The 25,253-nt window shown below is 39.5% G+C and overlaps 1 protein-coding gene across 6 annotated transcripts in view; it reads right to left on the reverse strand.

The window, feature by feature from the left end:
- The window catches only part of RAP1A (RAP1A, member of RAS oncogene family), a 67,934-nt gene that overhangs the window by 7,986 nt on the left and 34,695 nt on the right, over nucleotides 1-25,253 (reverse strand). For 3 of the 6 annotated variants that reach the window (XM_037884802.2, XM_037884803.2, XM_027822057.3), the window contains 5 exons: nucleotides 24,644-24,704; nucleotides 14,982-15,065; nucleotides 9,880-9,948; nucleotides 8,593-8,649; nucleotides 6,099-6,239 (listed from right to left, as the gene is read on the reverse strand). In XM_037884802.2, coding sequence (XP_037740730.1) covers nucleotides 6,099-6,239; nucleotides 8,593-8,649; nucleotides 9,880-9,948; nucleotides 14,982-15,038 — 324 coding nt within the window. In that variant the 5' untranslated portion in view covers nucleotides 15,039-15,065; nucleotides 24,644-24,704. Of the gene's footprint in view, nucleotides 1-6,098; nucleotides 6,240-8,592; nucleotides 8,650-9,879; nucleotides 9,949-14,981; nucleotides 15,066-24,100; nucleotides 24,442-24,643; nucleotides 24,705-25,253 lie in introns of those variants that run through there. The other 3 variants (XM_037884805.2, XM_037884806.2, XM_043533378.1) reach the window with 2 other exon arrangements.

Below are 25,253 nucleotides of genomic sequence, written 5' to 3' on the forward strand. Positions count from 1 at the left end.
GCTGTTTGAGGAGCCACCTGCCCATTCCCTCAGGAGGCAAGACGTGCCTAAGGGAGCCCAGGGTCCCTGCTACATTTCCTGGGGAGTGTTACAGGAACAGGAGTGCCTTCAGAAAGTGACCTTGGCTACAACACACACTTGTTACTGATTTATTTACATTAGACAGAACAGAATGGAGTAGTCTTTACACACATCCAAAGAGCTGGGACAGTTTTTCAACAAACATGAAAGCAAACAATAGATGGAAATGAAGGGTTTTCTTGCACACTGGGAGAGGGCCAATAAAATTCTTTTCTACTGTAAGTTCTTCAGGGCAGGGACTGTATTTATCCTATATACTGGACAGAGCCACACAGGTTGTCAACATTCAATAAATCAAACATTTCCCTTTCTAAGAATACATTCCCCAAAGCTTCCATGGCAAACAATCAGATGATTGTTTTGACTGTTTGATTGTTTCTACAGTTTTGACTGAACTAATTCTGAGTGTTTTTAATGGCTATCAGATTGTCACAATCCAATACCATGCGACAATCTGATAACCATCAAAAACACTCAGAATTATGAAGTGAGCTGTAGCTCGCGAAAGCTTATGCTCAAATAAATTGGTTAGTCTCTAAGGTGCCACAAGTACTCCTTTTCTTTTTTCAAAAAATGGGAACATTTTTTCCAGCAGGCTTTAGCAGTAAGACACCTTTGAGGTGGTAACAACCTGTGAATTTCAGAAGATTTTTCCTGTTTCCCCTCAGCCTTGTGTTCTATTGATGGATATCCCTGCACACCACCAGGGAAGAACACATTTAAAATGACAGGGAGGAAAGCCAAAAAAGAGTTGGTAGGACTTCATATTTAAAGCGTAAAAGAATGTTAAAGAAAAGAGCTCTCACAACTCTACAATGTCTAATCTGTTTTACATCTCCTGTAAATGAACTCTTTAAGCAACTACAATATAGTACAGAAAGTCCTGGGTTGCATACCATTCTTTAAAATCCTGCATTTCATATAAATCCCAGTTCCTGAAATACTGAAATGGAGTTAAGGTAAGAAATCTCCAGCTCCTTGAGCATTTTTAAGCACACAGGTAACATCAAGATCTGCACTACATTCCACTTCTGCATTTTACTTACATGCACAATGCACACACCACTGTTTCCCCATAGCACTGTAAGAGACAAAATTACAGAACTGCTGATAGTGGGTGTGCATGCCATTCCCTTTCTGCACACAAAACTGAGCCACAAAACCTGTACTTTCTGGATGGAAAATAAGTTGCTATACGTTTCCTTCAATAATGTATATAAGCACTATAAAATTTCAAATTACTTTTATTATTTAGACTTAATTTTGCACAGAAATGTTCTTAAGCAGAGTCTTAGTCAACTACATTTAAGACTCATTTAAACCTCAAAACAATATGGTTTCAAAAGAGATCAGACAACATTTTATTTTTGGGAACTACGTTTTGCTTATTACAGCAAAACCTGAAGTCATGAAACAGAAGCTGCAGGCAAAACAAAATCTCTGTTTCAGATCAAACCGTTCTACGCTACACAAAATATAGATATTCACAATTACATATGCTTAATTGGAATCTCTCTCATTTTGTATGAGACCAGAAGAAAATATCCATTTTCCCAGACATGGACACTGATGTAGAAATGTAAATATCTGAACACATTCAAAACTAACCAAAGGATGTTAAAAAGCGGTACAGCAGAAAAACGGAACACGTAAATGAGGTATACATTTGTCTAGATATGGGGAGATACGAGACACATGGTTGTTTTAAATGGCAAGAGTTAACTAACTGCTCCATACCAATGAGATTTCTAGACTTATTGCAATAAACTGAATTTGATTAAGTTTGGTTTTGATCATTTTGAAATTCGAACAAGACAGCAATTTATACTTTTCTTGCACATAAAACATTTAACAGTTAAAATGCTGAAATTTTAAGAGACTCATTCTGCTAGCACTAAACACAAGGTCATCTATATTCTTTTTCTCATGAGTACAAGGAAAAAAATCTTGTTGGAAATTTGAATCCATGAACTAACATCCAACTAATTAAAATCAATAAGTAAGTTTTAATGATCATGAAGCAGAATTAAAGTAACCGTGTCCATTGTTTGATTAATTTGACCAACCTATGCTACAAATGCCACGGCAAGCAGTGTAGCCGGTTGAACAGCTCAGTGCATTGACCTAAATGCTAATAAAAGAATCATGCTACCAGCAAGCATAATCTCCACGTAATGAAGCTTAGTTTTATTTAAATAAAAAGTTTACCAAGTTAAACCAGAGAGGGGATCAAAATAATTTAAAAAGCAAAGTAGCCAAGGTTAAGGAACAATGAAGATTTACTGGTAAATACAAAAGTTAAGAGACTACCCTCAGTTTCAAAACACATTTAGCACCAGGGTAAGTTTATCCTTCAGAGCAACCTACTGGATTGTTCAAACAGCTTTTTCATGAATGGCTATTTAAATACAATGCCTATGGCTTACTTATGATCTGGCCTAAATATGTGCAACAACTCCAGGTCTGTTTACTGATCCTCAGCACTACTCTTAACTGGATGAGTGTAAGAAGATAAGGTAACAACATGTAAATGAGAAGCTACCTCTAGCATCCCAGCTCAGCTTCAAGGACCATATAAATGACTGAAGCAATCCACTTCAAAGAAAACAGTTACTTTTGTTGCCAGTGGTTAAAATCTTTTTCACGCCCCTCAGGGTAAATCCTTGAAAAGATTACTAACTGTATTAGTCAGAGTTTAATTTCAGCTTCCTGTCATCTAAACATAAAATGATGAAGGTCACAAAACTCTACAATTCACCCCAACACTGTCCTGTAAAACATCTGCAACTTCAACTCCATCAGAAGTTTTAGAAATATAGACTTATTTAGAAATATAGACATCATGAAACACAGAACCATGCAACAGAACTAAAGCCTCTAACGACAGGAACAGTTCCATCCACAGGGTCCAGAGGCACAGCGTTATTGCATATTATCTCCTCCTACGATGTACAGGCTGATCAGTACTTTGCCAGCTAAAGGATTCAGTGTACGTTCTTTTTAAAATCATTCTTCACTTTTTTTTAAGTGTTCTAAAAATTACCTAACCAATAATTAATTTCTATCATTAGCTGAAAATTTTTCAAAAACTAAAACTAAAATTATTTATTCCACAGCTGTTAGACGCTCTTGGGACTATAAGGTTTTTGGAAACAAGGACTCTTGTAATAGAATAGTGGGAGGGACAAAGAAAACTGTCCTGAGTTTATAAGTCTCAGGAATTTTAAAAGCTATATATAAAAGTAGACCCTTGACACACACACTTGCATATTCAGAGTCTGAATTACATGTTCTCCCTGAGGCCAAAATTCCCACATCTGGGTGCCTAAAGTTAGGATCATAAACCCAGCCATCTAAATACAAGTTGCCAGATTTTCGTAAGTGATGAGCACCCACGTATCCCACTGTAATCAATGGGAGATGCAGGCTCTGAGCATATCTGAAGTCAGGCCACATAAATATGTAGGTGCCTAAATATGGACTTGGGAGTAAAACTTTCGTACTGGTCTAAGTCCCTCCTCCCAGGGCTACCATACACGTGTTTAAGTTTTCTATCTAAAACCACTGTAACTAAAAACAGTACTGCGTTCAGGAAACAGCCCAAGACATCCTGCTCTATTCAACCTTAGCAACGAGCTTTCAAGATGAGCCAGCAGGATAAATATACAATTGAAAAAGTAGCTATTGACAAACTGCCAGTCAAGTTTAAATGATATGCTGTTCCTGCAATAATCACAAGTTGATGGCCTTAATGCTCAAAACCAACACTGACAGGTTCTGAAATACAGCAATTTTTTTTGTTCATTGTAGAGTAAGCAGCAATGGAAACTGAACAGAAGCAACACAACCTCACCTTAGACCTAAAAAGGATTTATAAAAGTTGCTGCCCAGAGGGCCTTGAAGACTAAAATCCTCTCCTTCAGGACACAGATAGAAACACAGGATTCTCCAGGGAACTGATAATGGGATACAAAGCCTTTACCTACTGGTCAGTAGTGATTTAAAGTAGTTACCCATTTGCCAGCTGTTTGGTGGCCAATGTGAAAACGACTTCTTGGTGGGCAGGTATACACATCAGAAACACTACCACAGATGAAATCCTTCTTGGCAGTCTCAGCAGAGACCACAGACCAAAAGGCCATGGAAACTGGGTCACCTCCTCAAACCTAGATGCATGCAGATCACATGCCTTGGACATTCATTTCTACAAGGTAAAGATCACAATGAAAGCACAAATGTGGTTGGTACAGGTAGCTTGTTAGAGACTTACAAATATTAACTGTTCAGGTTTGAATTCTGCAATACAGTTTGCTTATGCAAACAGAAACCAAGCTACTACTCAGCGTCTAGAACCAAGACTTCCTGATCAGCAAGTGCAAAATGAATTTTTATTCCCCAGACCAGCTACTACATAACATTATCACTTAAAAGGTTACAATAGGTGCATGACAAATCTCCACTCACCCTAAAATCACTCAGTTGATATTAATGCAAAGTAAAAAAGTATTTTCAATCTCCAGTGAGGACTGGGGAAATTTTCTTGCAGAAAGAAAACTGACTTTGACCCAGTTTATGAAGACAGGAAATTGAACATGTTTTCAAAATAAAGTTTTTTAAAAACTAGTCACTGGCCCACATATGACTATAAGCTCTTTGGGACAAGCTGTTTATCTGTATTCTGTATTGTTACAGCCAAACAAAAACCATCCAACACACACTGAAATAAGCGAGTCCTCGGTCTTGGTCATGTCTCAAGCGAACTCATGGGGAGAGGGGGGAAGAGGAGAAGGGGTTCAGTATTCACTAGAGCAGGGTAGGCAACCTATGGCACATGTGTCAAAGGCAGCACGCAAGCTGATTTTCAGTGGCACTCACGCTGCCCGGGTCCTGGCCATGAGTCCGGGGGGAGGCTCTGCATTTTAAATGCCACTTCTTAAACATTTTAAAAACCTTATTTACTTTACATACAACAATAGTTTAGTTATATAATACAGACTTACAGAAAGAGACCTTCTAAAAACTTTAAAATGTATTACTGGCACGCGAAACCTTAAATTAGAGGGAATAAATGAAGACTCGGCACACCCCTTCTGAAAGGCTGCCGACCCCTGCACTAGAGTAACAGATCATACGAAACACATCTCTGCCTCATGCAATATGACCTAAGGCTATGTAACTAAGCACACTTCTCAATGCTGCCATTATTATCCATACAGCTGGAATAAAGGTAAGAAGCTTGGCTAACAAGACTTCTTCCCTCCCACATACTCAAGCTCTTATTTCAGTGCAGGTTGCCTCATCTTTAGGCCATATAAAAACATACGTAGAGTTAAAAGAAAGCTTGGCAACACGCTTTAACCAATTTTATCCATCACTAAGTTTGTGACCCACTGCAAAAATTCGATTAATCTTTTTGGCGACTAGGCTGAACACGTCTTTTCCACTTATAGCCCAGGTACAACACATTCAGGATGATTCTTCACATGTAAGCTTCCTCCTCACTCTATGGGAAAATTAGAGGAAAAGAAACTGAAGTACAGTAAAATTTGTTTAATTTTTTAAAACAATAATATTCTGATATAACCCATCTAGAAAAAAGAAAATGCCTATACTGGGAAAGACTATCAAAGTTAAAAACCAACTAAGGACAGATTTCCAAAAAAGTTCCGCAACCAGCATTTCCCATTGTTCTCACCAGGGCCACCTGGATGCTGAGCATGTCTGAAAATCTGGCCAAGTTGTTTGTATGCCCAATGGGAGAAGAGCTCTTTTGAAACAAAATCTACCCCTAATTTTGGATGCTGAGCTCTTGAAAATCTGCTCAATAAAGTTAATGTAAAAAAAAAAAAATTAAGTTTTTCTAAAACATCTAGCACAAGCTTACTACACAGTAAAAAACATTCCTAGGCAACAGGAGTCTTCAGTCATCCATCAGCTTGCTCGAAAAAGCCAAATACCGGCTTGTTTACTTATGGAAGGATTTCAATAGCTCACAAAGCAAAAAGTCCTTTACTTACATCTTCAGTGTCCTTAACCCGTAAAATCTGTTCCCTCAGGTCCTGTAAGTCATTAAACGTGGACTGTGCTGTAATAGAATATACTAGTGCAAACCCTTGACCGTTCTTCATATAGAGATCCCTCATTGCTGTAAATTGCTCCTGTAATCAAATATTTTAAAAGGTAATTAATTAGCTATTAATACATATAACAAACGTTTCAAAAGGAATCCTTTTATTCTAATAGAGATAAGAATGTAGTAGCTAACATTACATTTACATTTTTACCCCTTACAGAAATTCAGTGAAGCCTATGAATTTAATGAAAACATTAACTCAATTCCTTCCCTTCTTTCTCGCCCCTCCTTCAGGAGGAAAAAAACCCCTGTTAGAACAGACAAAAATAGCAAGAAAAAAAGCCAGAGGATGCTATAGAATTAAATCTGGTAAATATCTTGCAGTGATAAATATGGACTAATGTACATCTAAAGCATACTACTGTTAATATTTGGTTAATATTTGAAATACCAGCGCAAATGTGTTATTTCGCTGCCAGAGAAGCGACAGTCTGCAAATATGTCCCTGCTCTAGTACTGTGCAGAGACTGCCTAGGTGCCACACACTTGTGGTTTTTTTTGTGAACACCAATGTGTAGAGGAAAGAGTGAGCTCACATTTAAGCACATGTAACTGTACAGCAGTCATTTGCTGCACGTAAATGGCTTGAAGGTTCAATGTGATGAAACATAAGGGTATGCAAGAACGGGCTGGAAAATCCAGGGACTGACCCAAGAGCTATCTTTTGCACAAGTCAGTGAAAGAACCTTCACTAGAAATTCTAACCATACTTTGATTTCTATCTGCCTGTGCTACTTTCAACATCATGGTATCCAAGTGCTTCCCAAAACAAACAGCAATTGTGTTTTAAAACTCTTTTAAGAAGCAGATCCTCCTCCCATAGTGTTCTCAACCACTGGAGTCTGTTTGTTTAGTGACCCCCCTCCCATAGGATGATAAAAAGGCTTGGTAGGCTTTCAGAAAGCTCGCCTCTTAGTGGATGCTAGGAGGAGGGGGATGACAGGGCTTCCCCCAGCATGGAACAGCTGGGCAGCACAGAGAAGCAGCAAGAGGGGCAGTTGATCTGGGCAGGAAGGGATTCCCACAGGAGGCACAAGGCCCTTACATACTCCAGTCACATGGGCTATGGGGGTGGAAAGACATCCTCAGCTGCTGCGAAGGAGAAGCCTCTCTTCAAATTTGCGCTCTGGACAGGCTGCTGTTTCATCGTGCCCTCCTAACATGGAAAGCAGCTGAAGGAGAAGAATGTCCCTTCCAGCACTATCTGAGGAAGAGCCACAGCATGGAAGGCCCTGTTTGTTGGAGGAGGGTCCTTTAAGAAAGGAGGAAGCAGGCCCAAGTGCAGCGGCTTGACAGGGAACTTTCTTTGTTTGAAAAAAATAAATACATCATAGTTTCAATGATTCAGGACCTTCAAGTCGTGTCCATTGTTAGCTTATGGAATGGTGTAGTTTTATGATGGTCATCCCATACCCACCTTTGTCCTCTTATAGCTTGTTACCATCCCTCATGTCTCTGATTGCCAGCTCTTTGGGGTAGAGACCATATCTTTTGTATGTGTTTGTACAATGCTCAGCACACTGTGAACTCTGGGCAACACCACAATACAATACATTACGAATGATCATCCCTAAATTCTAGCATCGTGTTATAAAGATACCAGTTTATTCCTATGCAGAGTTGATAAGGTGTTTAGAATTTGGAGGAACACTAATCCATTCATATCCCATCTGTGAGAGAAATTCAGCTGGGTAACATCTACAGTCACTGAAGAGACAAGGTGGGTGACGTAATATCTTTAGTTGGACCAACCTGAAACAACCTTTCAAGCTACACAGAACTCTTATTCCAGTCTGGGAAAGGTACTAAGAGTGTCACAGATACATACAAGATCGAACAGATAGTTTAGTGTAAAAGTAGTTAGCACATATTATAAGAGACCATTCAAGGTGTAGTGGCCCACTAACATCCCACTAATCATAGGACAAAAAAGGTTTCAGAGTAGCAGCCGTGTTAGTCTGTATCCATAAAAAGAACAGGAGTACTTGTGGCACCTTAGAGACTAACAAATTTATTAGAGCATAAGCTTTCGTGAGCTACAGCTCACTGCATCCACTGCATGCCTCCGATGAAGTGAGCTGTAGCTCACCAAAGCTTATGCTCAAATAAATTTGTTAGTCTCTAAGGTGCCACAAGTATTCCTGTTCTTTTTTCGAGAACATAGTGATTGTGTGCAGTTTTCCTGGGTTTGGCCGTGTTCAGGTGACAGATTCACCACACTGGCTTTTGGGTTACTTAACAAAACACTGCAGTTTAGTGCAGCTGCAGTCAATCTAACATTTTCTTTTTGACAGGATGGGGCTATTTCACTGACAAATCCTTTTAAAATGCAACTTCATTTTTAACTTTAAAAATTCTATATTTTAGATTTTTCTTACTGTCCCTGCTGTATCGAGGATTTCAAGCATACACTGTTGGCAGTCTACTTCCACTTGCTGGAAAAAAAGGAAGAAACAAACAACAGTAAGAAAAAAAATATATAATATGCTCAAAAGTGTGCAAGTGTGAGACATATAGAATTACAACCAAAGAGCCCTTTAACTTACGTTTTCCTTCATCCCTCCTCAAACCCACAAAAAAACAAACCTGTTAAATTTTCCAAGTGTTCCACTTACTAAAAATAATTTCAGATTAAAGAGGGTAATTCCAGAAAAAGCAACTCTTGAATACGAAGGTTTTAACAATTTTTTCGCTTTATTGTCATGCACAAAAAGCATCACTTTCTTTCGTTTTCTGGTTTGGAGCCTTTAATCGTGACAACAATTATTCTTATCTCTAAAAAATGTGGTTCTTTACATCAATCTGAGTGGAGAATGCAGCTCTAAGGATAGAATTACATCAAGCCACTGTATCAAGGATTCGAACAAGAGCTTCTGCTTTGTAATTGCAAGCTCATTTCCAAAAAGGCAGTGAAAAATGTCATATGCCTTCAAAGTAAGCAACACTCATTTAAACTAAACAGTGAAGTGGTCTGTTTTTTTTAAAAACAATGACTATACTTCAGTACTTAAATCTGTGATATTTGTGTTATTTCCTTTACTTACAGTAGGAAACGTTGCAAACGCCATGGCATGATAAATTCGGATTCATTTATTTTTAAATGGCAATCAGTGTTATGTCAGCATACCATGAACTAAGACTCCATGACATTAAGGGTATGGCTACACTGTGATAAAAAATCCTGTCGCACCAAGTTTTAGAGCCCGGACTGCGGGGCTAAAAATTGCAGTCTAGACATTCAGACTTGGACCTGAGCCTGGGCACCCTCCCCCTTCGCGGGGTCTCAACGCCCAGGCTCCAGTCCAAGCCTGAACGTCTACACGGCAATTGTATAGCCCAGCAACCTGAGCCAGAGTCAGCTGACCTGGGCCAGCCGCTACCAAGCTACAGGTCTTTTAATTGCACATACCCTAAGGCCCTGATTCTGCAAAGTGCTCTATACTGGCACAGAGAACCAGCTGCATGGATCAGTGTGCAGGACTGGAGGCTAACAAGCCAACCTCACTACACTAACACAGATCCAAACTCACACCCCTTACGCAGACAAAATTCGCAGGACATGGAGAAGTTTTGCCTGAACTTAAAAAAAAAAAAAAAAGAAAAAGAAAGATGCAGTATCAGGCCCTAAAAGGGTTGATAGAAAATAGCATAATTTTATACTGTACCTTTCTGTATGAATCTTCTATTGTGGGGTCATATTTTTCAACAAAAATTCCCTGAACAAATTGTACAGTCTGAAAAAAAGGGAAAACAGTTAAAGAATAAACTCCGATATGGCCTACTGACCTTCAAGTAGCAGCTCTTCAAAAACAGAATAGTGTAAATTCTGCATCACATCAGTATTGCCAACCCAAGCATTCAAAGTCATGAGCCAGGACAAAAATTTAAATCTAATAAAATCTGGGGGTTTTGGTTGTTTGTTTTAGTTTTGAAGTCTTCAGTGTGTACGGTCATAGTTTTAAGAATTTCTCAGCAACCACGAGGGCTAGAAACTTAATTATTTTTTAAAGTGACAGCTGAGCGTCTCACAAAATCTCACAAAGGAACTGGGCCTTCAGGAAAACCACCAAATATTGAGAGACACAATAAAATCTGGAAAGATGTCACCACTGTGAAAGCCTCTGTATTTGAGGACTAAGTTTCATTTAGAGCATCTCAGTCTTATTAAAATGCAGTAACTTAGACTGTAAGCTCTTTAGGGCAGGGACAGGGGTGTTTTGTTCTGTATTTGCTCAGCATGTAGCACTGGGGTCCAGGTCCATGATTAAGACTCTCCAAGGTGCTAAGATAATACAAATAAATAAAATATTAATACTGACAAAGATATACAGCAAGATTTCAGAATGACATATTTAAAAACTATCTTTAAATCATTCACCTCTTAGTAATTGTAATTGTTTTTATAAAAATCAAAAAACAAATACAAACCAACTAGAACAGTGCACCATACATTCAACTACCACAATTTATATTGAAACAGAAGAAAGGAGATACCACTCGTTTCAAAACTGAAGTTCTTTCCTCTCCTATGCACGCACTCAGAGTGAAACTAGAATGGGAAGCTTTTGACATGGCTGGTATCTGGATATCCAGTATTTATCTTAAATTTGTAAAGGACCTTATATTTTAACTCTGTTCTTTTAGGGCTTTTGGATGGAAACTTATGCTTTTCCACCAACCACGCTATGATTTTCTACTTTTGCCTTGTGAGATAGATGAAATTCCCTTTCACCTATCCCAGGGCTTCGCAAATGTCTTTCATAGTATGGATCAAATCTGAATAGAAAGGCATGTGCTTTAGATATTTCCTCTCCCATCTGTGATTGCAAAGCATCCCTGTAACAGCAGCAGCAGCATTTGCTTACATAGAAGAGTGAGGTTTTTAGCTTCTTTTAATGTGATTTAATAGCGGGAAATGAGGAGAATGTAGCACCAAGTGCAACCAGCCAGATCTCTGCAGGTCACAATTTGAGAAATTCGGAACTGCTCTATTTTCAGGGTGGCGGATTTTTTGTTTTAACCAGATACTGCTACATAATCTACTAGATAAACTTGGGTCTGTGAACCAGGAACTACTAAATTCTAATGCTAATCTGTCCCTGGCTTGCTACATAAATATAGGTAGTAGCAACCTCTGTGCCCCACACACACACACACACACACACACACACAAATAAATAGCAGGGCTCAAACATGCTTTTGCTCCTAAATAGATGGTTTCAGATTTTGAAAGAGTAGCACACAGCCAGGAATCTGCAAAAGACATCACTATATTCTGGAGAGTACAAAATGCCCACTGGTTTCTTTTAAACTAGCAAGAAAACAATTTTCTAGCTTTCATGCTAGAGAAGATTTCCTGCAGATGGGAGGCATGTGGCCTCACTCAAAATCTCAACTCATTCTGTAGTCTAGAACAGTGGTTTTCAATCTGTGGTCCCCAGACCTCTGTGGGTCCGCAGACTATGTCTAATACTTCCAAAGAGGTACATTATGCAACTCCATTCAAAAATTTTAAAAGGTTGAAAACCACTGGTCTAGAAAGACAAAGTCTCTTCTTCTCTACCATTTCCCTATCACACTGTATGGTGGTTATCTCAAAGGTCTCTTCAGATAGAAGATCCCAGAAATACCACTTTAAATGAGATCATCGGTAACGCAATCAGCCATGGTGTTATGTAAGGCAACAGGAGCCCCACCACAACAGACAGAACTCCTTAAGAGTGTGGTGATTACACCCAGAGACTTCTGAATGGTTACTACCAAAAAGGGTACAAAGACTTTGTTTTTGGTTAAGAGGCTAACACTGGAAAATGTGATTCAGTCATGACTCAAAAAAACCAACTGTATCTCATTGGTATACTGTTAATAGTTTCCCCAGGTTTGTAAGTCAGTCTTCACACAAAGGTGCTAGAACCTGGCAGACCACTCTGAACAGCTTCTCCTTCTAATGTACTGTCCCAACACAACTCATTTTGTAATCAATGTAGGGTGTATCTAATAGAAGAAAGTTATTAACTGAATCCACAGGGCCTGGTTTTCAGAAGAAACTATTCAACCGCAGCTCCAACCAAACACTACGCGAGCTGCCGGGATCAACACTTCTGAAAATAAAGTTCCTTGTTTTCCCCATGTACAAGACTGCCCATTGCACTGGAACATCACTGTAGTTACATTTAACTACACTGTGGCTCTATTTGTGACCTAGGATTACTTCTTCACCTTCCAAGCACTCTACAATATTTGCTGATCTCCACAACACTCCTGTGAGGTAGGTAAATAGTACCCCCACTTTATATGTAAGGTAACTGAGGCAGACAGGAGAAGAGAATTCAGAAGTTCCTGGCTCCCAGCCACACCTTGCTCCATTACTTGTATTACTCTCCCTTAGCACAGAGCTTGAATGTTTGCTCATTTTGTGTTTGTCCAATTATACATATGACCATTTGCAGCCAGATGCTGGTAACTTTACTTTCTCACTGATTGGCCAAAGGATCTTGCTTGCCATTAGAAAGGAGCAGAAGTCCATCACACAACAGATGACTATTAAAAGAAAGCTTTAAAATAACGGCACATTCGTTACTATAAAGAACTTTCATTATACGGCCATTAGTGCCAGAGGGCAAGCCAGGAGAAGTGTTGCACTATCAGCATTATATTGGGAAGCAAGAGTCAAAACAAGAAAGGAGGTTTTGCAATAAAACACCACCACATTGTGTTCTCAACTGTCATTCAAATACAGAACTGAATACCAATACCAGCCTCTTTATAAGTCATTTTAGTTTAAGTCACTTGGGGGTGGGGGAGGAGAGAGAAATTTTAAGATTACTATTGGCTAGGGTGATCAGACAGCAAATTTGAAAAATCGGGACGGGGTGGGGTTGGGGGGTGAGAAATAGGAGCCTATATAAGAAGACGACCCAAAAATCGGCACTGTCCCTATAAAATCAGGACATTGGATCACCTACTATTGGCAGAAAACTACCATAGTTATACTGTGTTTTAATCCCTTCCACTGTATTATTTTAAAGCCCATCAGAACCTCTCTTCTGATGGCTATCTTGTAAATAATTTACTATTTTGTTACCTCTCAATGCCATCAGATCTTGACTTGTTTATTGTTAATTTTTTGTTCCCCATTATCAGCATGTTAGATCAATCTGTCCATATGCAATGCAATGTATGGTTATATAATGTCAATAATGGCATTTGGCTTACCAAATATCACCGGACATGCACACTGACATTATTCTTCATTCATTCCAGTTGTATCACTGGTACAAAGCTGCTGATCAGTGGAGTCACCCCCCCGCCCCCAACTTTACAGTGTTGTAGGTGAGATGAGAATCAGGCCATCATACATATTACTTATAACAAACAAAAAACAAGTTTATTTGTCCACAGAAAAGATCTGAGAATTAATGAGTCTGAAAAAAAAAAAATCTAACTTTTACCTAAAAGTTAAATATTTGGAAAAACAAAAGTTTGTTTTTCAATTAAAAAAAGCTGCGAGACTGAACTGATTTAGATTTTACATCACAAGTGAGGAAACTTCTCCAAAGTTTGACATCTGTCTGACATTTTAGTGGCATGTACAGTAGGTTAGAAAGAGTCTCATCGCAGGACTCCTAAATCACAAATATTATATTCCTGATGGGAAAAACAGACATAGCCTAGGGGACTATTGGGGGACCAGGGGGTGAAGAGCCTCATTATTAATTGCTGAAGTTACCATGGAAGAGCAGGGTTTTATACAAACACGTTGTTAAGAATAAAGTTTTACACCTGCATGACACCTCAGGTTATTATGGGGAAAACGATTAAATAGTGCATCAAACCAAATGTATTGTTTAACAACCTGTATGCTTTACACCTCATCTGTCTTCTCTCACTCACCCTCTGGATTCTGCAAGTAACTTACCAAGTACATCAGCTTTTCATCTCCACGTGTAAGTGAAAGGATGCAAGAGAAAACAATCTTACTATCCTTAACACCTTATTTTTGCCTACATTAAAAACAATTGGACAGCTACTCCCACCCCTACGTGACAGGTGGCAGGGTGAATTTGCTTGCTTTAATAAATTCCCACTAGTCCCTCCCTGCCTACTCCTTTCAGTAGTGAGCTGGTTGATTTAGATGTGTGATACACAGCTTGACGCATGCTCAGTACTACAATGAAGGACTGAAGTCTCCATTACAGTGCATTGGCTTTGCTGTCAGCACTGCAACACAAACCACTGCGAAGCAACACACATACTTCAGAAGTGAGCAGCGCCAGTGTTATCCTGCTACACTACCAGTGGGCTGTTTCTTGCCACATTAGTTTCAGTCTAGTTCCATCTGCAATGGAAAACACGCAGCCTTCGAGGAATGCCAGCTACCCTGCGCCTCAGGCATCCGCAGTTCACAAGCATTCAAGCCAATACTCTGTGCTTCATTTTATTCTAGATTACACATTTTCAATTTACAAAATATATATTTATATGCTAGGTTATATACATGCAAACTGAAAATAAAATAGCAACACAAGTCTTTTCACTGAAAACAATCTCAGTGCTCCATCTTTAAAGATTTGGTAATTTTAAATTTAATACATTTACTACTTGAGCAGTTCAATAGCAGTAATCAAATCAAGTGTTGGGTATGCAGAAAGTAACAAAAATGTCCCGATAGTGTAAAATAGTACTATTTGCAACGAGACACTGGTGAAATTTTTGATACTGCCCTCCAATGCACAATTTTCAAGTCAGATACTGAATGCTCACTCACCAAAGCAGACTTCCCAACGCCTCCTGAACCCAGGACCACTAGCTTGTACTCACGCATGATGTGGTCTGTTCAAATACAGGTAATCTGAAAAACAGGGGGAAAGCATGGAATTAGGAGCAATGTTTGCAAGCATCACCTCAGAAACATTACATGTTTTCCCGAAGAACCGCTGACATAGCACGTTTATTTGTAGGACAGACTAAGTACAAAAATCTCTTGTATAGCTAAGTACAAAAATCTCTTCAGCAGCAACAAAAAGATTTTTATTTTAAACCTGGGTACCCAAGCAAATGTGTACTTTGATGGCTGTAATTTACTGGACTCAGTGTAGCAACCTTCAAATTCAAAAAAATAAATTAAAAACCCACAATGTTCTTTTCACCAGGATGCTGGTAGATCTACAGAGTCTTTTTATTGTTTCTGTTCAGTATTATTATACGGGCTGGGATTTACCTTTATTTGTTTTACAGACGTTCAGTTATTCACCTATTTCAGGGAATGTGTGAGGAGTCTGACTCTGGAATTCATTTCTTCCCTTGGGACACCAAAACTTAGATCTGTTAACTTTCTGGGAATACTACAAAGTTAGTCTTGTCTTTCAGGTATTTGGGAAGAAAGAGGGTCAAATGTGGAGTTATTATGGTGATATGTTTTGCTGTAATGATAAACGGGCATTTTGATATGTATCCATCCATTAAAGAGAAACAATTCTTCCCTAAAATCTATCTGCACAAAATATTACTACTCGCTTATGGCACCTTTCCTTCACTCTTCCAACGCTTAATTGCATAAAACTACAAGCAATTAAACAAGAAAATTGAACCAGTGAAATAAAAGCATCAGAGTTTACTTCACCCACCCACCCACCCGCAACAGGGAATGATTTAGGAGGTCAATATTTTCTTTCTGAAAAAGGTCAGGCCTGACTTAATGCTGCCAAGTCAGAAACCTCTCTGCTCTTCCACGCAACGCCTGTGCCTTTTTATGGAAATCTCTCAACTCCCTATGCAGCACAAGAAAATTTCTCATTCTCATCAAGATGCCCTGACAAATAAGGAGAATGACAAAGCCAGCGATAAACATTTTACACTATGTTTACATTATAAGCCAGGCTTGGCTGCCCCATCAACAGAGCCCAAGCAAACAATGACCTCACCAGCTAATTATCTGTTCATTCGTCCCCCAGTAAAATAGCACTTTCTTCCCAAGTAAGGATTCAGAAATATGAATGCTATGAAACTGGATAGGTTTAGTTTCTCAAAGGGATTTCAGACTAACTTTGCCACATGATTTATGGGCCTTTCTAGGTATAATCTTATGATTTGTTGTAAAAATAAAGATTTATTCCCTGTAGCAGGATATAAAAATAAACGAACTTGCTCACTGGAGTTAACAGTGTACAGAGGGCATGGTCTGTGTTCCCAGCTCTGCCACTGATTCACTCTGGGACCATCGGCAGGTCATTTATAACCTGTCAGTGCCTCAGTTTATACATCCATAAAATGAGGGTGAAGGTTGTAACACAAAAATTCTTGACAAGAAAGTTGCTCTATGACTGCAAAGAACTACTGATGGGAAACTGATCCTGAACTCCAAAGATGCCTTGTAGCTAAATTACCTGGAGTTTATGTTCTTGAACAAGATGAAGAATCCATAAGTACATCCCATTTGTTTTAAGTTCAAAACTGACATAGTATGAGACAGAGAGAAATCTAAAGGCATTACCTAAAATTACCAGGCTGGATGATACATAAACAAGTCTGATGTGTTTCAATTAGAGGATCAAACAGTCCCTCATTATAAAAAACACTAACATCAGCCTTGATGGAAACATGCAAGATTTTGTAAGTATGCATGCAAAGTTGTACATGCACTGTTGAACTCATCCAGCTTGCTCAAACTCTAATCTGCAAGTGCAAGTCAGATGCTGCATGCACAAACCAAAATACGTACAAACATGTGAACAGATTATAGCACCTGCCTTTTAGAAAATTTAGCCCACTATGTTTACTGGTTAGGAACAGTAGGGATGGACTGGATCGTCACTTTAAGATAAGCCTTTGTTTTAAAATGTTACGTTTATAACATTTTGCCCTACGATAACTGCAGTCCTGCTGCTTAAATGCTCCATTTTAACCCTTGTTATAACATGCTTGACCTGTGAGCCAATGTTGGGTAACCCACACACAAAACTGATCTTGCCTAACAATCTCCGTTTTATTTATTTCTCGCTTTTAAGCTAGTAAAATTTACAACGGTTCTACCTTCCTCCCAACCTTAGATCCGATCTAGCAAAGCACGCAGGTGTGTCTGTGTGTGTGGTGGTAATGGTGGTGGAAGAGGTGTTTTCTGGATCAGGGCCTTAATGCTCAGCGTTTTAAGAGCTCTGAGTACTGTAGTGAGCTCATCACTGAAGTGAACGTTCATATAAAGCTATATTAATTTAAAAAAATGTATCCTAATAGATTAGTACAGTGCGACAAAAAATTAAACTACACTTGTGGAAATAAATACAAGTAATTTTAACAATGTAATACTATAGCTTTTTTTGTTTATACGTTCATTTACTCATTAATTTGCAACATTTGATTATCTGCAGTGGGGCTCCCAGTCAGGGTTAGCTAGAAGATTCTACCACACAATGTCAGTGGAGAAAAATTTACTGCAAGTATCATCTCTGAAGCCCTGTCTTGTGAGACCAAAAACCCACAGAGGAATGCGCCACTAACATTTTTAGGTCAGGTTGATTTATATAGAAGGCTACATCTTATGGCCATTAATGTATCAATGCCCTTTATAACTAAAACAATAAATCTAAAATCTTGGTCACTATTTTAAGGAGCCAATGCAGTAACAACCTACAGGAATTCTTTGCAGAAGTAAGATTATTTGAAAGTTAGCATTTTGAATGAGACCTAACTACTCACTGTGGGATCTGAGTAACTCTCAGACAACGAGTTTATCCTCACAACGTGTTTGTGAAGTAGGGAAGTATCCCCATTTTACAGATGCAGATATTGAAGCTGAGAGAGATTATGTGACTTGCCCAAGGTCACACAGGTCTATGGCAGAGCCAGTTACTGAACCCAGTTTGCTCGAGTCCCAGACCAACACCTTAACCACAGACCATCCATCCATGCTCATGTGGTAATGGATGCATAATACACCACAGAAATCAGAGAAAAGAGACCTTTTAGGTCAAATCCCATCTACAAAGATACATAATTTATGAAAGCTGGACACAAACCAGAATCTCCAACTGTCACATCAGTTCTAGTATATGCCTCATGTGGCTAGTGTGTTTAACAATTGATTCATCTGTAGCCACACAGAACAGTAAAATATGTTGCAAATAACTCTGCTCCCTGGGCCCTCTGGAAAAAGCCTTCTAGTTCTCTGCAGGATTATCCTAGCAGCTTTTATTGAAAAAATAGTTGCAACTGATTCTCTTGAATATGAGACTGTCTAATGAGTCATTGTGGTTCAATGGTGCACAGGACAGAGAGTCAACAATCCAGTGCTCTAGTCACAGTGATTCAATGGCAGAGCTGGGACAAGTCAGGCAAGTCACTTCCCCTCTCTGAGCTTTAGTCTGCTCTGTGCAACAAGGCTCCTTATGGAAAAAGGCACTTTGAAAGTGCTAAGTGCTATTAGTTAGTAGAAGTCTTACTCCATGTGGTGTGGCCTGAGGCTCTACCTCTTAATTCACACAGGACTCTGCTAAACCTAGGCCAAACCAAATCCATCTCTCCAGGTGGGACTCCACCTCCTGCTTTGGACAGGAACTCTGTCCCAATGCAAGTTTCTCACACCAGACCGAATGGTCACCTACTCATCTCTCAAGGTATCCTTGTGCCTCCTTTGTTGTGGCATCAAAGCTCTTGAACGCCTCTTTTTTTTCCTTTTCTTTTCTTTTTTAACTCCTTGAACATAAAAGCAGGATTAATACCCTCTGTGCCGCCTCTGATCTTCAGTGGCCTGGAGTGAATAGCCTTCATAAGTCTGTATATCATTGCGTAACGGTAACTCAACAGGAAATACTAGCGTTTCAGAAATAGTGTCAGCGGACTTGGTAACACGGAGGGAGGGGAGGGAAAGGAAAGCAAAGCAAAGCAAACCAGGAGTTGAGAGCAACCAAGTCTCATCTTAACTACTAGATTCTACAAAGACACAAGTCCTTTTTTTTTTTTGGTGGTGGTAGAGGAGAGCTAGGGAGGAGTGAACACTAAGGCAAGTTGAGTTCTATGGCACAAAAATTACAAGAGGATCTCAAGTTATTAATGAGCCAGACCACAGCAGCAATGCACGGAACACACTGAGTACACAGAAAATCACTGACAATGTTAGATGCAAGAGCTTTTCAAAGGGAGAGCAGTACATCCTCACTGGACTGGCAAGATAAAGTTTGTGCAGTCCAGAGTCTGACAAAATACCTGACATCATCCTCTCTAACTTGTTAAACAACAAGTCATTGGGGAGGTCTTCTTATGTTCAGTTCAGGGCCCTATCCATTGGACCGCAGAACCTCTTCTTATGACCTGAACTAGACACAGGCAGAGGCTGTTTTGTTTTAAATCAGTACGCTGGTTTTGAGGCTAAAGATGCATCCAAGTTTTCTTTGAAAATTCATTTTGAATGATGATTTTGCACCTACCACCATTTTGATTTGAGCCTCATTTTCCAAAGTTATAAAATACAAACAATACTAAGGCCAGGTCTACGCTACAGACCTATATTGGTATAACCACGTCACTCATTGGTGTGAAAAATCTACACCCCGGAGCGACGCAGTTATATTGACCTTACCCCTCCACCCCCTTGCATGTAGACAGCACTATGTCAATGGAAGAGCTTCTCCCGGCTAACTTAGCTACTGCCTCTCAGGGAGGTGTAGTATTGTACATGAAGACAAGCCCTTACTCACCTACCTATGGCTGTGAACATCTTAAGTCCTGTAGCTCAGATCTTGCTTATGTTCAGTATCACTGTCTTCCCCAACCTCCCAGATTTTACAGCTGGGAAACCCGAGTCAGAGAGGTTGAGATCAACATTAACTTTGGGTTCCCATCCTTACACAACTTGGGGCTGTTTCTCTAGTGCTGATGAGCACCCCACTTTCACAGACTTCCACTTTGTAAAAACCGTGAAACTAAATGCAATCTGTGCAGGATTCCCCCAGTATGGCAACTAAATATCTAAAACCAGTTGAACAATATTTCCCTGAGTAGCAACATTTGCTTCCTTTTTTCAAAACCATCATTTTGGACTGAAAAAAAGAAGGGGGATTCCTTTTAATTAACTGTGGGTAATATCGAAAGTAAAATCTATTATTAGCATTTAAAAGGGAATGGATTTTAAGGGAAGTATAAAAGCAGCTTGTTTTATCCAGTCTACCCTTTTTTTTCCACACTCTGGTCCCTCCCATTCAAAAGCACAATAATCAAGTTAAGGCTTAGATTTAGCCATGAACACTTTCGCTTCTTTTTTTATAGTCAAAAACACATGTGGGAAAGTTTCAGATAGGGATATTACAATAATTCTCACTTTTCTACAGTATTTTCCAGTTATGTTTTTTTTTTTGGATACAACAGGAAATCAAAGATCTTGACCTCTTGTGACTAATCTAGGTACTTATACGGCCATTACATGGATTAATTATCCATGGCACGTTTGCAAGATATTAATATCTGTTTATACAGCACCAACAGAGTGCTAGGGGCTTTTCATACAGGCATTACTACTATGCAATATCCTGGCCAATTTTTCATTTGGATAATTTCATTATGTCTATCTAAATTCCCCTTAGGTTTCAGTTAGACGCAGTATCATTCATTTCCACCCATAACTTTCTGTAGTGGTACTATGTGCTGTTAAGCAGTGACTACCCTTTAGTGGTGTATGCAGTGAGTCCTCTGGATAAAAAGTACTTCTTCCAGCTCAGTGATGGAGCACATTCGCGAAGCAGTTTAAGAAATCTTATATTGCTCTATGTATGGTGTGGATAAATAGAAGTTTTCAGTCCCCAGGGCTTTCCATTGGGCACCTATTACAAGCACTAATTCCATTTAAAAACGAAGAACAGAAAAATATATAAGAACTACAAGTCCTCTCTGGGGAACTGAGTAACAGCTGCTTATTTGATAGACATCCACTTGAAAGGGCCAAGAAAGCCAACAGGCAATCACAATAAGCACACTTAAGTTACAAGACATATGTAGTAGACAGCATTTTGACCGGCATATGTTTGGTATTATATTAGTCAAATAGGCCAGGATACAAATAATTGAATTAGAACTGCCCTACACACATGCAGAAAAAGCTACCTATTTAAAATAGATACTGAATGGGCAAAGGGCTGGTTTCTGATAGTCAGCTCTTGGAATAAGCAGCAACCCTAAATTACTGAATATCTCAGGAAAGCAACTTTCAAGAACAGCAGTTATAAATCCGCTAGGTCTGGATCTTATCTGCAGCAATGGACAAACCTCATGGTCATGTAGAGAGCGAGCGAGAAAGCGCGAGCGGGAAAAAACGAGTGCTCTACAGCCTTAGCTAACAGCCAGCTGCCCATTAGCTCATGCAGTAGAGGTTCATGCACTAAGCTCCAGACATCCCCAGTTCGATCCGGCCTGCCTACGAATGGAGTCTGTTGGCGTTACAGTCACACCACTGAAAATTTGGCATCACAAGATTAATCTCCCCTGGCTTGTTACAGTTTTTCACTTGCCCCAACAATCAAAATGTAGCTGTTTGAAACGATGATTTTTAACACAGAAGGAAGGGTGTTAACAGACAAGACAACTAGGCAATGAAAAGGACCTGTTTCTAGAACCAGAATTAAAATACCCTCTTATTTTCTTCTACTATTACTGTCACAAATGACAACTTCCTCGAAAGCATAAGAAACTGGGACATCTGATCATTTATGGCAGCATCCACAATGTGCAAGGTACTTTGCAGACACTCAAGAAGAGATGGTCCCTTCCCTGTGGAAGTCAGTCTAAAGACAAATTAGGAGAAGGGGAACAAGTGTTATTTTAATACAAGTTAATTAGATGCACTATAGACAGCCTAGCAGAAGTGGGTCTAATAGGGTATGTCCATACTGCAAAAAACTAAACAAAAATCACACCACAACAGCGAGTCTGAGGCTGGGCAGCTGATTTAGGCTCACCCGGCTCATGCTATGGAGCTATAAATAGCAGCGAAAACATTCCCACTCCCTCTGAAGCCTAGGATCTGAGACCCACCCCCTGTCACTAGGTGTCATAGCCTGTCATAGCCAAAGCAGGAACATCTAAATGGCTATTCTTGGTCCCATAGCGCAAGCCTGAGTCAGATGACCTGGGCTCAGACTTGATGCTGTGGGAGGCTTTTCTGCAGTGTGGATCTATTCTAAGAGAGACATAAAGCCCCAGTTTAGCAGAGCACTTGAGCATGTGCTTAGGTCCATCCTATTCAGCAAAGCACTTGAACGCATGCTTTAATCCCAATACGTTAGCATGTGCTTAAGTGCTTTGCCAAATGAGGGCCTAAATAAGCAAAGCGTTAGGTGTCAGTGCAAAAGGAGTTGGGAAAAGGCATGCATAAGGGCCATGTGGGAGAAGACACACAGGGTACGTGTCCACAGATATTAAATACCTGCAGTGGGCCCAGATCAGCTGATTTGGGCTCGCAGGGCTCAGGCTGTGGGGCTGTAATACTGCTGTGGAGATGTTTGGTTTCAGGCTCCAGCCCAAGCCCAAATATCTACTCAGCAATTTTTAGCTCTGCAGCGTGAGCTCGAGTCAGCTGACCCAGGCCAGCCATGGCCATGCCTCAGGTCTTTTATTCCAGCATAAAAATAAACCTTTTTAGCAAAAACGCAGCAAAAAGGTTGATGAGATATGTTCCTGTTGATGTAAAGGACGGGACTCCTGCTCACTAGGTAAGTGAATTTGTCTATTTTAAATCTATTTCTCCAAGCACTGTGTATCTTTGGGGCAAAATAAGTCATTCTTTGTTCTGAGAAAGTGCTTCGGTGTATCACTGCAACCATGCTCTCAGAGGATCCCAGTGAGGGTCCAACTATTGAATTATTATTATTATTATTGAATTATTACCAGACCTATATGTTTGGCCAATTGTTAACTCAGTATGAAAGCAGAATGAAAACTGTTTGTTATATTTATTGGGATCCCAAATGACACCATTTTTCAGCAAGACAGCAGATGCCAGAAGTAGCTCAGAATGCCTGTTTTAATTACACAGTCTCTTCACACAGTTCACACGCAGTGAAAGATAGCATACTATCAGAAGAGGACAATTTTATGTATTGCTCAAATAAAGTGAAGTGGCATTCCAGGTTTAAGAACTGTGTCATTTACCAAGATGAGGATTTAACACATTTGTTGCAATACAGAAACAAACATGCATGTTTGAATTGAAAGGGCTGATCAAAGGCTGATCAATCCTATGAAGGGGTGACCAAGAGCAACGACAGCATGCAGCACTTAAAACAGCTCTTTACATTTTTAAAACACTCTACAACCACAATTAATCCTCGTATCATCCCTGTGAAGTAAAGTAATACTCATTTTATACCACGTAAAAACCGAGGCACAAAGTAGTAACTAGCCCATAGCCACAGGGGAAGAGCCAGGACTGTAACTTGAGCAATGGACTGGGAGCCAGGAAATCTAGTCCATTACATCATATTCCTTCAGACAGGAAATACTGCACTAAAGGGCTCAATTGCATTTTCACACACTGTGCTATTTAAGACCAGCTAATGTGCTTGTGCACAGACATTAAGACAGATTTTACACAAGACTTAGGTAAATACATATACTGTAGCACTACAGAAGCAGAACAAAAAAAATTAAGACATTTGTCAGCCAGCCTCTATTTTTAAAAGCATTTACTCACAGCCATTAAGAGGATTTAAATAATTCTGACTTTATAATAAATATAAGGATGATCTCTGGGAAGCCCTTCTGGAACGAACAGCTAGTCCAACCCCTTTTTCTACTCCCCCCAAAAATTCTAGTCACTCACCAGGAAATTCCTAACCTGCGCCAGGGGAAAAATAAGCAAACCCACCACTGAACAGATGTTGGGTGTAAGAATTTCACACTAACCTGAAATGTGACACAAGCTCTTTCAAACATAACTGTTGAGCACAATTTTATATGTTTGAAGAAGGCGGTTTACGTTTGGTTGGTTCCCCCTTCCTCCAGCAACTGCTGACGGAGCCACAAGTAACATTAGGTATGTGTGTGTTGCTCAGTGTGCGAAGGCCTCAGCAGAAGTGTGGTTTGATGATTTTGCATATCCTGGTGAAATGTGCAGCATGACTGAAGACACGTCCCCCATTTAAGCAAGACAGTGACAAAGGACATTTTTTAAAGCATAGTAAGTATCTACATTGCTGATTGCCCCTTTGAGAATACAGAGCTGCCTTCACAAGTGCATGACTCGCAACACTGTGAATGGAGATAGAAGTAAAAACACACCAACTTTTTGTAACTGCAGGAAACACAGAGGTTTTTGGGTTTTTTTAAACACACTTGTATTACACATTTAGTAATTCTTAAACCTTCCCTTCTTGCTAATCCAACCCCCATACTTTTATAACTGGCAATCCCATTTAAATATGTGCTGAGAACATGAAAAACTCATACCTTGGCATACAAGATCTCTCATCAGTGTTAACAGCCCTACTGGACGTTTTTTCCAAGCTCCCTACAGGGGATTTGAAAGGATAAAAAAAAATGCAATTTAAAATATTTCAAAACACTTTTTAAAAGGATACTGTACCATACAGTTTACAGAGCAGTCATGGTTTTGGTTTGAATTTCAAGCCATTAACTATTTTGTTCCATCAAACAACTTTTGGCTACTGGAATCAAACTACCCCAAACACACAAAGGTGCACTGGCATCACCTCTGGAATAATGCAAGTTTGACTGTTTTAACACACATTGAATAATAGATTCACAGTTTCTAAGGCCAGAAGGGACCACTGTGATCATTTAATCTGACCTCCTGTGCCCACAGTACTTCCCCCAAATAATTCCTAGAGATCTTTTACAAAAACTTCTCATCTTGATTTAAAAACAGTCAGACTCCACCATGACACTTGGTAAATTGTTCAATGGTTAATCACCCTCACTGTTAAAAAATTACCTCTTATTTCTCATCTGCAATTTGTCTAGCTTCAGCTTCCGGCCATTAGATCATGTTGTACCTTTTGTGAGACTGAAAAGCCCATTACCAAATATTTGTTCCCCA

This window comes from Chelonia mydas, chromosome 21 (genome assembly GCF_015237465.2).
Source record: "Chelonia mydas isolate rCheMyd1 chromosome 21, rCheMyd1.pri.v2, whole genome shotgun sequence".
NCBI lineage: Eukaryota > Metazoa > Chordata > Testudines > Cheloniidae > Chelonia > Chelonia mydas.